This window comes from Eretmochelys imbricata, chromosome 7 (genome assembly GCF_965152235.1).
Source record: "Eretmochelys imbricata isolate rEreImb1 chromosome 7, rEreImb1.hap1, whole genome shotgun sequence".
In the NCBI taxonomy this organism is placed as follows: Eukaryota; Metazoa; Chordata; order Testudines; family Cheloniidae; genus Eretmochelys; species Eretmochelys imbricata.
The window spans coordinates 37,581,557-37,597,922 of NC_135578.1; the positions used below are offsets into that span (position 1 = coordinate 37,581,557).

The window sequence follows — 16,366 nt, forward strand, 5'->3', positions numbered from 1 at the left end:
TTTTATACACGCAATTCTATAACTGTTTAAAAAAGAGAAAAGAAAAGTCCAAGGTGAAGTGATTGGTGCTTTACATTAGGAGTCTAAAACTTCAATGAAGGAAGTCAATGTCAAAACTCCCAAGCACCTTATTGGAAGCAAGATGGTGCTCTGAATCTTGCAAGGATACACTTAAATTTGAGGATTAAATAGCTAGGTAAAGAGCTCACTAAATGTCTACAAAATATCCATAATTGTAACAGCACAAATCCACAGACTTTCTGAAGTATAGTGTTAAGTTCAATATTTGGTTTGGAGCAGTTTTATAAAAAGTTTTCATTCATGATTTTACAGTTAATTTTTGCCAGATCCTTAGGTATTCATCCAAGCCACTTGACAGAGCTGGTACCACAAGGGGGTGTATGAGTGTGTGTACACACATTTTAATCATTTAACTTGTGTTTTAGGCTCGGAAGACGTTTCTAAAGCTTGCCTTCTGTGACATATGCCAGAAGTTCCTGCTAAATGGGTTCCGGTGTCAGACGTGTGGCTACAAATTCCATGAACACTGCAGCACTAAAGTCCCAACCATGTGTGTGGACTGGAGCAATATCAGGCAACTCTTGTAAGAGCTTTTAATTACTAATACTAACAGTCTCTGTGACTGAAGAATCTCAGACTCAGTCTTAATATCGGTGAGAGTTATGAATTGTTGAGCAGTGTAATATGTAAAAAGATTTGTGTATTGATGTGATGAAATAACCATCAGTATCTGCTCCCAGCCAGTTTATGCAATAGGACTATTGCCATGAAATATATTAGGCTCTTTTTGTAAAATATTCTGGGACAAGCAGACCCAGACATGGCGCATGTCCAGCTAATTTCTGTAATGTCACCTCAAAGTTCATTCAACATGGAAGTATGCAAGAGTTCCTTGTACAACTCATTTTTGTCTCAGGCCTGGTTTACACTGGGGGTGGGGGATTGATCTAAGATAAGCAACTTCAGCTACGAGAATGGCGTAGCTGAAGTCAACGTATCTTAGATCGACTTAGAATCACTTACTTCGATTCCTTGTGGCACAGGATCGACGGCTGCTGCTCCCCCATCGACTCTGCCTCCTCCTCTCACCCTGGTGGAGTTCCGGAGTCGACAGCAGAGTAATCGGGGATCGGTTTATCGCGTCTACACTGTACACGATAAATCAGTCCCCGATAGATTGATTACTACCCGCTGATCCGGCAGGTAGTGTAGACTTGGCCTCAGGGAAAAATTAACCCTTTTGACATAAAGTACTATTGGTATTATGGGGCTTTTGAAAATTTTACCCCAGATCCCATAGTCCTTTTGAAACTCAATGAAATTTAGGTTTCTAAGGCCATGTCTGCTGTAGTCCTTATGTCAGCAAAACTTTTGTCGCTCAGGGGCGTGGTTTCATTGAGCTGGTTTTATTATGTCGACGGGAGAGCTCTATCCCATTGGCATAACGCAGTTACACAAGCACTCTTAGAGCGGCACAGCTGTATTTGGTACAGCTGTGCTGCTGTAAACTTTTAAGTGTAGATATGGCCTAAGTCACTAAGGGGTTTTTGAAAATGTTATCCTTGTTTCATATTAGGAAGCTGCGTAACTAAGTCAAATTTAATTATAAATTAAAATAAATTTAATTATACTGCTGCAGAATCCTAATGCAGATGCAATTAAACCTATTTAAATGAATAAAATGGTTCAAGTACATCTACATTAGTAGTTTATATTATTTTAACTAAATTTAGTTGCATAGGTACGCACTTTCTAATGTAGACCAGCCCAAATAGTGTAGGATAAATTGTAGGATTCAGAGCTAACTTCTAAACCTTCCTTTGCACTAGCAGTTTGGTGTTGAATGTCATGCCAGGAAAGGCTAATACCCAAAGTTGAATTTAGAAGTAACACTTGAAAAAAATCATTATGTCTGTAAGGGTTTATTTGTCATAGAGCACACCATAAGCTTAAAGACAGAGCAGGAAAACAAACTGCATATAAATATGGATAAATCTAATATCTTGCATGATAGAAATCAATCATAACACAAAAATAGGAACATATAATCATACCCTTTTTTGTAGCATTGATCAGGATGTATTGTAGTACTTACTTACTTCTTTTTGTTGATATTTCAGATTGTTCCCTAATTCAAATATCAGTGACAGTGGTGTCCCTGCACTACCTCCCTTGACAATGCGACGGATGCGTGAGTCTGTCTCCCGGATGCCTGTTAGGTAAACTATTTCCATTACTTTTTGTTTTGGGAAGTATAGTTTTAATAAAATGGAATGATCATGTAATACTGGTGATGGACAGAATGCACTAAAACAATATCACTTCAGTTTTAAGGCTGAAATGCTAATATCTCTTTACATATAGAGATTGTAAATAAGGTGTGTAATATCCCCCTTTTCTACAGTTCCTAGGATTAAGAAACACTTGCACTTGAGATTGCTGGCTTTGAATTTTTAGTCTTGAGGTTTTAAATCAGATCATTAAAGGTGTGGGGATTTTTTTTAAATATTTGAGACTATTGACTTTTAACAATATCAGTATCAAAAAGTAATATGCTGTAGAATATAAGTTCCTTCAGACAGTCTTGTGCCAACAGCCCCATTAGAGCACAACTAGTCATATAGTACATATGTGAAAATGGATGATTCATTTGTTTTGCATGAATCATATATAGAAATTTTTAAAACACCATCAGTTTTGATACTACTGCATATTCTTAGTTTAACCCAGTGATTCTCAAACTTTTGTACTGGTGACCCCTTTCACATATCGAGCCTCTGAGTGTGACCCCCCCTTATAAATTAAACACACTTCTAAATATATTTAACACCATTATAAATGTTGGATGCAAAGCGGGGTCTGGGGTGGGGGCTGACAGCTTATGACCCCCACATGTAATAACCTCATGACCCCCTGAGGGGTCCTGACCCCCTGTTTGAGAATCCCTGGTTTAACCTAAGTAGAGGGGTTTAAAAAGGAAACAAAGTGTATAATAGGTTAAAGAAAACATACTACTCTTGAAATTCTGAAAATTAAAGAAAATTTGTGTGGATTTAGATGCTAAATGCATATTGTTCTCCTTCCATGCAGCATGTCCTTTGACCCTTACTTCAGGCTTGGGTCCCTTTCCCTGCAGTATTGGAGGCTGATGAGGTTAGGCCAGGCCAGAAGTGTATGCCCCTCAGCTTCCTCCTGACAAGACTGTCTTTTCAGGAGTGGTGCAAGCCCATTTCTGTGATCCCAGCATGTTAACTTGAAACATTGTCTTTTGGGGGATCTGCAGTAGTAACTCATTCCTTCTTGACCTCCTATCCCACTTGCAACCTGGGTAATAGCAAATTAATTAGGGATGCATCCTTGTCATCTTTGTAAATAGTTAGTTACTTCAATCTGGCTATTTATGTGATTTAAGGTAAACAGGATTTGGTTGGCCTTTAATCCTGATTGGTAATTCTTTGCTTCAGCTGTAATCCAGTACTTGGCCATATGTTAGACAAATTACATTCTTTATTTAACCACTGTTGTTTGATTTCCATAGAACTGTATTGAGCTCCTTTTAGCTGGTATTAGGTTTCATGACTTCCTCGTAAGCTGTTCTGCGTGATCAGTTGAACAGTCCCAGCAATCTACTCCCCCTTCCCAAACTATAATTTTCATAGCAAATAAAAACTATTTTTTAAACTCCTAAAAATTGACGAGGCTTGAAAGAAGGTTCTTGCTTAAATTTCTCAGATCGGAATTAATTCTAACTGAGCTAGTATTTTAACAATTGGTTAAATATGAGTCGGCAGGAGTTGAAATGAGGAGTAACAAATAATGGCAAAAATACCACAGACTGCTGCTGAACGTGCCAGGCATGTATTGCCAACTGTTAAGATCTTGCTTTAAAACCCTTTGATTTTGTTCCTAAATTAAATTGGGCAAGATCCAACTGGCTAAATAGGATTAGTTCTATTTGCTGACTAAACTTCCTGGATTCTGTGTGTCTTTGTTTTTAGGCAAGATGCTATACAGTAATTTACAGCTAGTATAGAAAGAAAAATGAACTGTGACTTATTTTTCCCCTCTCCTCATGTCAGTTCCCAGCACAGATACTCTACGCCTCATGCCTTCACATTCAACACATCAAATCCTTCCTCTGAGGGCTCCCTGTCCCAAAGACAGAGATCTACATCCACCCCGAATGTCCATATGGTCAGCACTACCATGCCTGTAGACAACAGGATAATTGAGGTAATATGCTGAATAAGAAACTGTGTAGAGCTCATCTAAAACTACTACTGGTTATTTAACCAGTGTTTTAATCATGTTGTTGCTATTTTCTTCTTAACATCTTCCCTTAGTTTGGTAAGTGGTGAAAGCCCAGGGTGAGCAACGTCTGCCTAGAGATTTAAGTATCTTATCTTTCATGCTTGCAGCCTCTCACCTTTGCAAAAACTTTTAACAGGTTTTGTGCTGCTTTACAGAAAATTGTTGGAGCCTAATGTTCAGAAGTTCAACAGATCACTCTTACTGCGCAAGAGCAAGACCAGATTTGCTACACAGATGCTTACTGTTCGGTCCTTTGGAATGTGTTCTTTGCCATTTAAAAAACATAAACTCACAAGCAAATTGATAAATCAATCAGATGGTGGTGCATATCTGCATGTCATTTGCAAAGAATGAATATTAAAGGCAATGCCTCTTGTGCTATGCAGCCCATTAGACCTATACTTAGTATTAAGCACCCTAGAATTAGGTGGTAAGTTTCAGCACAGCTGAGATTCACCCTCCTGCAACTTGCTTTCAGACTTCTGTTCTTTTTGTAGATTGGCAGTGCAGTCAAGCCTGAAACAGGTGCTCTAGTTGCTATTAGGTACTATTAATGTTTAAAACTCACTGGGGGTCGGGGGGAGGAGGGGGAGGCTTGCAGGAAGAGGAGCATGACCTGCACAGTTCCTACCAACCAGAGCCTTTATTCTAACAGATTTTGGAACTTCTCAGGACACATCCCTAGCTGCAGAGATTGTAAGATACACAGAAAGGCTTGCTGCCTTTGGTTCCTCTCTGGCATGCCTCCAAAAGAGCTCATGAGGGAGTGTATCTTCTGAGCACCTTTGGACTCTACAGCTGGGGAAAGATGCCTGTATGGCAGAGCTTCTGAGCTCTTTTTGGAGCAGAGGCTATGTTCAAGCTGGGCTTTATGGGGCTTCCGTAATAATTGTGTAGTACACAGGGCTTTGACGGATACATTGTCATGTTTGTGTTTCATATACTGTGATGATGAGATGCCAGTCTTTCTCCCTTCCCACCTTTTTAATATCTTAAAGGGTTGTGAATGAAGTAATGTAAATGTGCAGTCTTCCAGAAACAAATAGCTTTTTACATAATCTCTGGAAGGTGTTTCACACAGTAATTGAATGGAAAAGATTGGTTTTTAATAAAGTAGTTTTCAAAAATGTGGGCATTAATATTCTCTCAGTAGTTTAAAACTATACTTAATAGAGAGAAAAATATGACCTGCACAGAGCTAATGAATAAAGCTGCTTTTTCTTTCCTCAAGTTCCTGATTGTTTCTGTTCTTTTATTCATTCATCTTAGCAACTGAAAACTATTATTTTTTACTACTTCCTCTGTTCTTTTTTTTATTTCTCATTGCTTTGTATTAGAACAACAGCTTGAATGCTTCTCCCAGTTCCTGGTGCAGACGATTTTGTTTGAGGGGAAGAGTAGGTATTTTTCTTCGTGCCTTTGCTTTCTTGCAATTTAACAGCATTTGTAAAACTGTAAACCATAGTAATGGCTAAGTGAAATTATTAATCTAAAATTGGTTTAATAAAGATGTTGGTATGGCATGTTTGGTTTAGTTCAGTTCTAATATGTGAGTACCATAATTGGAGGGGATACCTGGGCAGAGTAGTTTCAGTCATGGGTTAAGTTGATAATTCTACAGAAAGTGAAATTCATCCTTTGTGTAAACCCATTCACTTTAGTAGGTTTACACTAAAGATGCATTGGCCCCACAATGTTTAAAATAATATCTTGTCTCAAACACGTCTTTTAACGTACTGTCTGGCCTTCTCTCTGGGAATTGTTTTGGTGAATTATAGCATGGCCACACCAAGATGATATAGTCAAGTAGAAACCAAGATTAAATAAATAGTGTGCTCATGGAGTCACATAGCTTGAGGCCAGAAGGTACCACTAGATCATCTAGTCTGACCTCTTGTATATCACAGGCCACCAACACCACCCAGCACCCATGCACAAAGTCCAACAACCATAATTAGATCAAAGTATTGCAGCCCACAGGAGACTAGACTACTATGTGCCACAGCCAGAGAATAGGAGGGACTCAGGTGCACCAGTACCCAAAGCCCCTGCTGTGGCAGAGAAACGATTGTCAGGTGTACCCAGATAATCCTGGCAAGTGAGCCACTTTGCACTACTTGTACTTCACATAAAGATTAGGTGTAAATGACAAATTATAGTACTGGTGTATAATTATATGTATGGGATTACTCAAAAGAGCGCCTATATTATTTCCTTGACTAAAAGGATTCAGCAGAGGTTAATATTTTCCCTTTAGCCCAAACTAAGATAAAATAAAATTATTGAAGTGCAGTAGAAGTGCTTTTTTCCTTAGAAATCAGGTGTATGTGTATGTAAATCTAAAAATGTAACTTTTTAAAATGGCTTTCTTTAAAGTAGGTGAGTTTTTCAACTCATTTGACTGAAATTACACTCCTGGGCAGCTGTACAAAATCCATCACTGGTACTGATTGCAGATTCTTATAAAGTTTTCTGCTTTGTGCCTGGTTGTCTCTGTTCTTGAACGGGTATTGTAATTCAAGAGTGCTTCAAAGAGTTAGATTTCTGCACATTGTAATCTGCTGAAGGTTAGAGCAGAGAAGTACAGCAGAAATGTGTGAATGTTTTGATTCAAAACACAGGTCATAGGTCAAAGTTTGTTACTAGCCATGACCGCATACCTTTCTAACTGAATCTTTAGGAATTATAATTAAGACAACTCTTTAAAAATATGTTGCTTACCTTAATAGAGTTAGTATGGATCATTCATAAGCCTTCGTATAGGGTACTTGTAGGTTGTTCTGCACTGCCATGAAATCTAAATGTCATCTGTGGATAGCTGGTTGGAAGATTTGAATTGACTTCTATTAATCTTTTTTAATATTTGACATTTTTGTAGTGCATGTTCTTGCTTTGTGTAGTACTTAGCCATTTTGCCTTTCCTGTACTTACTTTTGTATGGGATATGATTTAGTAGAAGGAACAAGTTGGAAAAGTTACTTCTGCCAGAACTGACCCTGTGCATGATTACAGAATTAAGTGCTTTAAAGTTTGTGTGGCATGAGGTGAGGGGAGGAGAAAGGCCAACTCTGGTGCAGTGTAACAACCTATTTTTAGCTTATTTGTAGAGTTGTGTTTCGGTCAGCGATGTAAATCTTGTGAGAACTTATTTACTTTGGTATTAGAGTACAAATCTCAATCTTTTGCAGTCTCACATGGTACAGTGGGTGTATGTACTTCCAAAGTGTCTACTGGTTTTAAAGTTTGTTCACATTCTAACAATATTCCCCATTATATGTGTAAGGAATCTCTCTCAATGCAGTGCCAAAATAATAATAATTTTCTAAATGCACTCACTGTAGGTAGTAGACCACGTTATGAATTATGTACCTATCTGAAATTCAGGGGTGCATAACAGTTTCACAAGACAGTACAATGGCTGGGAATATCAAAAACATGTTTAGTATTTTCTTTGACACAAAGGTTCTTATTTAGCAGGAGCCATTGTATAGCAATATAGTTTAACTTCCCCATGAAAATTATGTAAATTAATTGTGCAAGCTCATGATTAGAGCCAGGTTGAAAAGGGGGCAAACTAGATGTTTTCAGCAAGTAACAGTTGGATTCTTAAATGATTTCTAAAATATCCAAAACATTCTGTTTTGGAAGATACTGGTCAGTAATCTGGTGCCCTGAATCAAAGCTCTTTAGCACCATTTCATGGGTGATCTACGTTTTCTGATATCTGATTTCCAGACCCCTTTCCTCCCTCCACACTCTGTGTTTGACATCTTACTGAAATGTTGGGTTTTTTTTGTTTTTTTAATTTTATTTTCTCTCCCGTTTTAGGATGCAATTCGAAGTCACAGTGAGTCAGGTAAGATTTCTATACATAAAATAATTATAATTCTTTCTTTTACTCAACATTTATTTTCTCTTGTTCATATTTCCTGCTTTGTTTTTGTGTATTAAGCTTCACCATCAGCTTTGTCTGGAAGTCCCAACAATATAAGCCCAACTGGCTGGTCTCAACCGAAAACCCCAGTGCCAGCCCAAAGAGAGAGAGCTCCTGGATCCAACACACAAGAAAAAAACAAAATTGTAAGTACCGTAGTATTTGTTTTCAGACTAATCCTGAAGGAGAAAAAGAGGGACTTTGTGACGAAATTCCAGTTTTTGAAGGCCATAACTGGTGATGAAACTATTGGGAATGTTCTGTTTAGTTTGTGTTGAAATGAGATGACCTTGTACTTTAAATTCCTATAACAAATCACTGTGTGTAACTTCAAGTTCATGTCCCATGTTAAAATGTTTGTAGTACTGATTCAAGCATTATCATCTGAGTTTTTTTAAAAGGTCCATATATTTTTTGAAAGATACTAGATTTTTAAGATTATTGTTTGTCTTCATTTGAAACTTCCTTTGGCTTTCATTGAAAAATGGTGTTGACAGTGTCTGTTCAATTTAGTGGTAAGTAGTTAAATGAAATTTGTTATGAAAATTGAATTTAACAAAATGCAAGTGTTCTTTTAACATCTTGGTCTAGTAGTTTAGGCCTGTAAGTCTAAGGCTATGTCTACACTACAGTCCTTAGAGCGGCACAGCTGTACCACTGCAACTGCGCTGCTATGAGGTCTCCTTTATAGTCGCTCTATGCCAATGGGAGAGAGCTTTCCTGCCAGCATAATTAAGCCATTCTCAATGAGCAACATTAACTGTGTTGGCAGGAGTGCATCTCCTGCTGACCTAGTGCTGTCCACACTGGTGCTTTTGTTGGTGAAACTTACGTCAGTTGGGTGTCAAGAATGATGATGTTCTCATGCACTGCTCTTGGGGAGCTCTCTTGCCCTTTCTTCAATAGGCTCTGTAAGAGAGTATTTCCTAGTAATATATGTATCCTGCTTTAATGTAAGTCTTGCTCATAAACTAAGCTATGCGCTTACATGATGGTCATGGTGCAAATATATTACTTTAAATTATTCACCAAGTGTAGTGCTCACGTGTCGTTAACAAGTCAGAGCTGCTGTGTTCATTTTTAAGGAAAAAAAGATTTGGAATCAGGAATGCATTTTTCATTCTGTTACACGCTTTCAGATGCATGAAATAGGATTAAGTCACTTTGTAGCATCCTTTTAAATGTAAGGGATGTCAGTCTGGTGTGAAAGGTGATTCACCATAGAGCCGATATTTTTAACATGAAAGGGCAATTTGAATTATTTTAAATTAGGAGGTAGAGTGATCTTGTAGTTGTTGGTCCTGGTCTGGGACTTGGGAGATCTGGGTTCATTTCCTGGCTCTGCCACAGATTTCCTTTGTAACCGTGGACAAGTCCCTTTGTCCTCCTCTTTCGTACCTCAGTGTTGCTGAGGATTAATTAATGCTTGTGAGGTACTCAAATACTGCCGTGAAGGTCTTGTCTAGATGTATGTATTTTGTACACTTCCCCAAACTTCCTAATCAATGGTTTTCTACTTGTGCTGTTTGTGGTCTTTGGGTAGTAGGCCACTTTTCCTTAACAGTTGCTGGAGACACTGTCAATACCTTAAATATCTTTTAAAAATAAAAAAATCATGTGGTATAATTTCAGATTGTCCAGTTACATATTTCATGTGAACAGGAACAGATTGCGGTAAAGCAGATAACTAGATATGTATTTTTGTCAGTAACTTCAGCAAAATATTGACCATGGATGGTATGCACCTAAATTACGTAGATGCTTTGGAAAATAAGTCCCATTGAAATGGAACTTGTGCTCCTAAGTCACTTAGGGGCTTCTAAAAATGCCAGACTAGTATCTTGTCAGTTACCATGGGCAATGGGTAGGGCCCTGCCAAATTCACGGCTGTGACCATGAAAAATGCTTCACGGACCATGAAATCTAGTCCTTTTTTTTGTTTACTTTTACTCTATGCTATATAAATTTCATGGGGAGACCAGTGTTTCTCAAAATGGGGCTTCCTAGCCAAAAGAGGGTTGGGGGTGGGGTTGCAAGGTTATTGTAGTGGGGTCGTGGTATTGCCACCCTTACTTCTGCACTGTCTTCAGAGCTGGGCAGCCAGAGAACGGCAGCAGCTGGCCAGGTGCCCAGCTCTGAAGGCAGCGCCCCATGAGCAGCAGCACAGAAGTAAGGGTGGCAATATCATACCATGCCACCCTTTCTGCTGCGCTGCTGCCTTCAGAGTTGGGTCAGGAGTCCATCAGTTACCACACTGAAGTTTCAGATTTAAATATCTGAAATCATGAAATTTACGATTTTTAAAATCCTATGACCATGAAATTGACCAAAATGAACCATGATTTTGATAGGGCCATAGCAATGGGTGCCTTTTGAAATGCATTTAATAAACATTTACATTTTATTCAGGAGCATTTTTAACCAGTAGCTGCTCTTATAATTTTTAAGAAGTTGATAGGGTCTGTAAACATTACATTAATTTAAAAAAAATTTCTTTACTCAATTGTCTTTGAAGATCTAATATCACAGTTCTGCTTTTCCCTTGCAACAGTTGATAACGTAAGGAGCCAAAATCATCCAGGTAAATGTTGTCTACCTGTTTTTGGTTTTGAGGTTATCAACTGTTGTAAGAGGAACATTGAATCCTGAAATGGGTCCTGGAAAGAAAATGGAGGAACAAACTGGTATGTGTTAGAATACAAGATAACATATTAGCAATTGTCTTTGCATTTAGCAAAGATCACCCAGAGTGTTGCAGTTCTGCAGTTCATCTTTTTAAGACTATATGAGTCAAGTTGAGTGTATTTTTAGGTACAGTCCTTGAAACATATTGTCCAGGCAGCTAGCCATGTTAATACTTAAGAGAGCTGTCCCAATGGTTGACATGCTTGTACCTTAAATATGTATTTGTGTTCCAGAGGCCTCGTGGACAGAGAGATTCAAGTTATTATTGGGAAATAGAAGCAAGTGAAGTTATGCTCTCAACCAGAATAGGGTCAGGGTCTTTTGGGACTGTTTACAAAGGCAAATGGCATGGTAAGTACTAAACACTTAGTTTTGTATTTTTTTAAAATGTTGATACTATGAAATGGCAGCTATCCAGAAAAAGATAAACTCTGTAATAATACTCTGCACTTTTAGTACTTTTGGTCTGTAGATGTGCACAAAATATTAATTTTCTTGTTTAGTAACTGGTGAAACTGAGGCACAGTAAAGTCATGACTTTTCCATGGTAATGTAGCAAGTCCATGGCAGAACTGGGAATAGAATCCAAATCTCTCAACTCCATCGTATGTTTAATATGCTAAAACAGACTTGCCTTATTTTCTTCAATCTAATATGCTATACAATAGCTTTATTCCTGAAAAGGATATTTAGTTGCTAGCAATGGAGTTTGTATAAAGAAATTCCATATCCTGACGCTAAAGATACTAACATAAATGAATTTTGACCTACTGAATTTTAATTAGCTTAGTCATCTTGGTGATCTCAGCGAAAGGAAACAAGCATGTATGACATCTGCAATGGAATTTGGATATGGATGGGAAAATATCTGTTTACATGAGTTTTACTATAAGGTGCATAAAAATTGTTACAGTACTTGTAATTGCCAAGTCAATTTAGGCCTCAAATGTAGGGCTTGTGGGTTTTTGTTTTTTTTTAAAAAGCCTAAGATCAATAACAATTTTTCCATAGTTAAAAAAACAAAATTAGATTCAAAATATTTTTAAAGGAAAAATATTCCCTGTATATTTTACAGCTCAAATGTTGTATCATCGTCAATGAGGATTGGACAGTTAAACTGAATAGAAATTGGTTATAAATAATTAAACTGATTGATTTTCGTTGTCCAAGTCAAGTGAAATATAGAAACAAACCATTATAACTGGAGAAAGTCAATTTTTAAAATATCCTTCAATGTAAAATTTTATTAAGAATCTTTTTTGTGTTTTACCCGACATATGCCCTTTACTGAGTTACTTTTTGGACCAGATTTTCAGGAAGTTTGGTTTTGTGATTACACACCTTAAATATATACGTTGTGTGTGCACAGTATGGGTAAAGTTGTACATGCAGTCAATTATATAACAATAAATGGTTATTTGTATGCTTGTCAACTAATAGGGTCTCACATTTGTGCTAGCTGCATGAGGAAATTTGCCCCATTTTTAATAGATCTCTTCAACCATACTGAATAGTAACAAAATGACTTTTTCTCTTCAGTTATATATAAGTAAAAGTTAAATCTAGTGAGATACAACAGAAGTCACGACGTAGGATCCAGTTTGGTTCTATCTTACAATGTTTTTCTGTGAAGTCAAAATCAGCCTTGTTTACTTCACTTAGGTCTGATTTAGGGTGTGTCACTGACTTTGTTAAACAGCAGCTTTCTGGGAGAGCATGTTTTGGCACACATGCTTTTTAATGCAGTTAAATACTGTGGTCTTAAATCGTTTAGATGGGTTATTTTCCTTTGAATCTTTTTCTGTGTAGGTTTGAGGAAACAGCAAGCTCATGCTTCAGTTAATGAAGTCACGGGCCTCTCTGTGTCAAACTGTTTTGGTAGTATAATCATTGCACTAAAAGCTTCCAAGCAGGAGCTAAATAAAAGGAGACAAAATGGGCAGATTGCTGTAACCTAAATAGTGTTTCCAGACCAAGCTAGAGGCACCATAAGCATTGCTGATTTGTTCAAGAATAGGGGTGTGACGATTTGAGGAATCTGTACAATTTATGAATTCTGGTTTATGAAGTTGTTTATAAAATTGCTGCATCAGGGAGTGCCTCTATGTGGCTGTGGAATCCACCACTTGCTGACATGGGCTGAAGCATGCACTTACCAGACAAAGGACTATGGAGAGTCAATAAACTTAAATATCTTTACTCTGATCGAACAGTTGGCATACTATGGAGATTAACTGGAGCTGGGAGAAGATACTCCAACTTGTGTTTAGGCATCTGGTGAAGTGAAGAGTGAGGAAGAAAAATTAGCAACAGAACAAAGAAACTGGTTGGGGAAGGGTAGGAGGACATCTACATTTGAGAGACTCACTGAGACTGGAACTGGAAGCTTTGGACAGGTGAGGGGAAAAGAGAGGCATACTTTCATAGCAGGGTTTCCCTGTTTTAGCTATGGAGCAGACAAGCTCAGAGAAAACTAGCTGAGCCGAAAGACTCCATGGGTTCAGAATAAAAATTGTGAGCTGCTGGGGAAGTATCCTTGGCACCCCAAAGGACTGCCCAAGCCTAAAGAACTCTCCAGAGTGGTGAGGAAACAGAGGCGGGAGAAGTGTGTATTTCATCTAGTTTTGTGTTACCTTATGCTGTTAAGCAAAGAATGATGGTGTGTTAGATAGACCTGGAACGAGATTCTGGCTTTAACTTTGCATGGGCCCTAAAGAGGTAAACTGTAAATCAAGAGTGTCCACACAGCTCAAGTTCTGACAGAGCGTGTGTTTAAGCTACAGTGCATTCTGAGTGGTTAGCACTGGTCCTATGAGCAAGGCAATTGGACGATGGGTATTTTGACTCTCGGAAGATGGTGCTATAACAGAGGATCTGCATCTTGAGAGTGTTCATAGAGACTCCAAGCCAGGATGGTGCCTGGACTGTGTTCAGATTCTGGAGGCTTAAAGCACCAAGGGCCCAACAATCTGCCGAGTGTCCAACTGGGGTCAATTGACTAGATCTGTAGTAAGAGGCTTGCTGATCAATGGACCATTGAAGAGCACAAGTGTGAGGGCTATGTTGAGAGATTCTCTGAAAAAAATGTCCGAGGCTTATTTAAGTCTTCTTGCTTTGCCTTCAAGGAAAAAGGTGAAATCAGTAGATATTTTCAAGTATATACGATCACTTGCAGTGTTTTATTATAGTTCTCTTAAGGTAATTTTACAGCGAGGAATGCATGCTTAACTGGATGGATATCCTGTATTTTTCCAGAATGTTCTGATGAAAGGTTTAAGTATTAGTTTTGATATTAGCACCACTTCTGTTACAGACTGTCAGAGTCCATTTGGATCCTGTCGTGTCCTGCTAACATGCCTCTAGCTTTAAAAGGAAGAAAGAGAGCAAAGGTTGCTTAAAGTGAGTTGGAAAACTGCCTATCACATTTCCTCCTTGGCCCTGATGATGGCATTTTGACAAAAAATGGTCAGTTCTAGACTTAGGTGTCTCTGTGAGGTTGGTGGGAGGTGAGAAGAGGACTATCTAGAGTATGTTACTTAGCAGGAGCAAGCACTCTTGTGTATTTTTCTGTGGAGAAACCTGCCTTAGGGTCAATGTTTGCCTTCACTGGTGGATGCCACATCAGCTACTAGTGCTATTAGACTTAAAAAGACAGGGTGCCTGTTGCTTTAACTTTTTTGCGTCTTTTTATAAAATACAAGTGGGAAATGTCTATATTAATTGATGGAACAATTCCATATTCTAAAAAGTCATATTGAGAATAATTTTAATTTGTTTGGCTTTATATAATCAGTGGTTACTGCATCTTTGCCTGGTTGTGTTATATCTGGTAACAGCCCACCATAAATCCTTTTTAAATAAAATAATTTCAGTTCAGTATTGTTAACTGCTGGCCTCATAACATACATCAACAGCAGTTACAGCAGGATCCGGTCAGTTAATAGCCTGTTGTGTACTGTGTAGAATTTTGGTGTTTCGGAGAAAAATATACACCTGTAAGTTACAGAACAAACTGCAAACTAAAAATATGAAAATGGCTCTCAGCTGAATGTTTCTAGGGAGTGTAATGGGAAAGGTATACGGCACTTACTGAAGTTACAATGAATCTGACAAAGAAAATAGGATAACACATTCTACCATCAGTGTTCAGAGTAGCGGCCGTGTTAGTCTGTATTCACAAAAAGAAAAGGAGTAATTGTGGCACCTTAGAAACTAACAAATTTATTTGAGCATAAGCTTTTGTGATATACAGCTCACTTCATCGGATGCATTCAGTGAAAAATACAGTGGGGAGATTTATATACATAGAGAACATGAAACAATGGGTGTTACCATACACACTGTAAGGAGAGTGATCACTTAAGGTGAACTATTACCAGCGGTGGTGGGGAGGGGAAAGGAAACTTTTGTAGTGATAATCAAGGTGGGCCATTTCCAGCAGTTGACAAGAACGTCTGAGGAACGGGGGGGGGGAATAAACATGGGGAAATAGTTTTACTTTGTGTAATGACCCATCCACTCCCAGTCTTCATTCAAGCCTGAGTTAATTGTATCCAGTTTGCAAATTAATTCCAATTCAGCAGTCTCTCTTTGGAGTCTGTTTTTGAAGTTTTTTTGTTGAAGAATTGCCACTTTTAGGTCTGTAATCAAGTGACCACAGAGATTGAAGTGTCCTCCAACTGGTTTTTGAACGTTAGAATTCTTGACGTCTGATTTGTGTCCATTTATTCTTTTACGTAGAGACTGACCAATGTACATGGCAGAGGGGCATTGCTGGCACATGATGGCATATATCACATTGGTGGATGTGCAGGTGAACGAGCCTCTGATAGTGTGGCTGATATGATTAGGCCCTATGATGGTGTCCCCCGAATAGATATGTGGACACAGTTGGCAACGGGCTTTGTTGCAAGGATAGGTTCCTGGGTTAGTGGTTCTGTTGTGTGGTTGCTGGTGAGTATTTGCTTCAGGTTGGGGGGCTGTCTGTAAGCAAGGACTGGCCTGTCTCCCAAGATCTATGAGAGTAATGGGTCGTCCTTCAGGATAGGTTGTAGATCCTTGATGATGCTTTGGAGAGGTTTTAGTTGGGGGCTGAAGGTGATGGCTAGTGGTGTTCTGTTATTTTCTTTATTAGGTCTGTCCTGTAGTAGACGACTTCTGGGTACTCTTCTGGCTCCGTCAGTCTGTTTGTTCACTTCAGCAGTTGAGTACTGTAGTTGTAAGAATGCTTGATAGAGATCTTGTAGGTGTTTGTCTCTGTCTGAGGGGTTGGAGCAAATGTGGTTGTATCGTAGAGCTTGGCTGTAGACAATGGATCGTGTGGTGTGGTCTGTATGAAAGCTGGAGGCATGTAGGTAAGTATAGCGGTCAGTAGGTTTCCGGTATAGGGTGATGTTTATGTGACCATCGCTTATT

The 16,366-nt window shown here is 38.5% G+C and overlaps 1 protein-coding gene across 10 annotated transcripts in view; it reads left to right on the plus strand.

Moving 5' to 3' along the window:
- The window catches only part of RAF1 (Raf-1 proto-oncogene, serine/threonine kinase), a 94,398-nt gene that overhangs the window by 40,166 nt on the left and 37,866 nt on the right, over window positions 1-16,366 (plus strand). For all 10 annotated transcript variants that reach the window (XM_077821215.1, XM_077821212.1, XM_077821213.1 and 7 more), the window contains 6 exons: window positions 447-604; window positions 2,142-2,240; window positions 4,101-4,254; window positions 8,161-8,188; window positions 8,285-8,412; window positions 11,185-11,302. In XM_077821215.1, coding sequence (XP_077677341.1) covers window positions 447-604; window positions 2,142-2,240; window positions 4,101-4,254; window positions 8,161-8,188; window positions 8,285-8,412; window positions 11,185-11,302 — 685 coding nt within the window. The remainder of the gene's footprint in view (window positions 1-446; window positions 605-2,141; window positions 2,241-4,100; window positions 4,255-8,160; window positions 8,189-8,284; window positions 8,413-11,184; window positions 11,303-16,366) is intronic.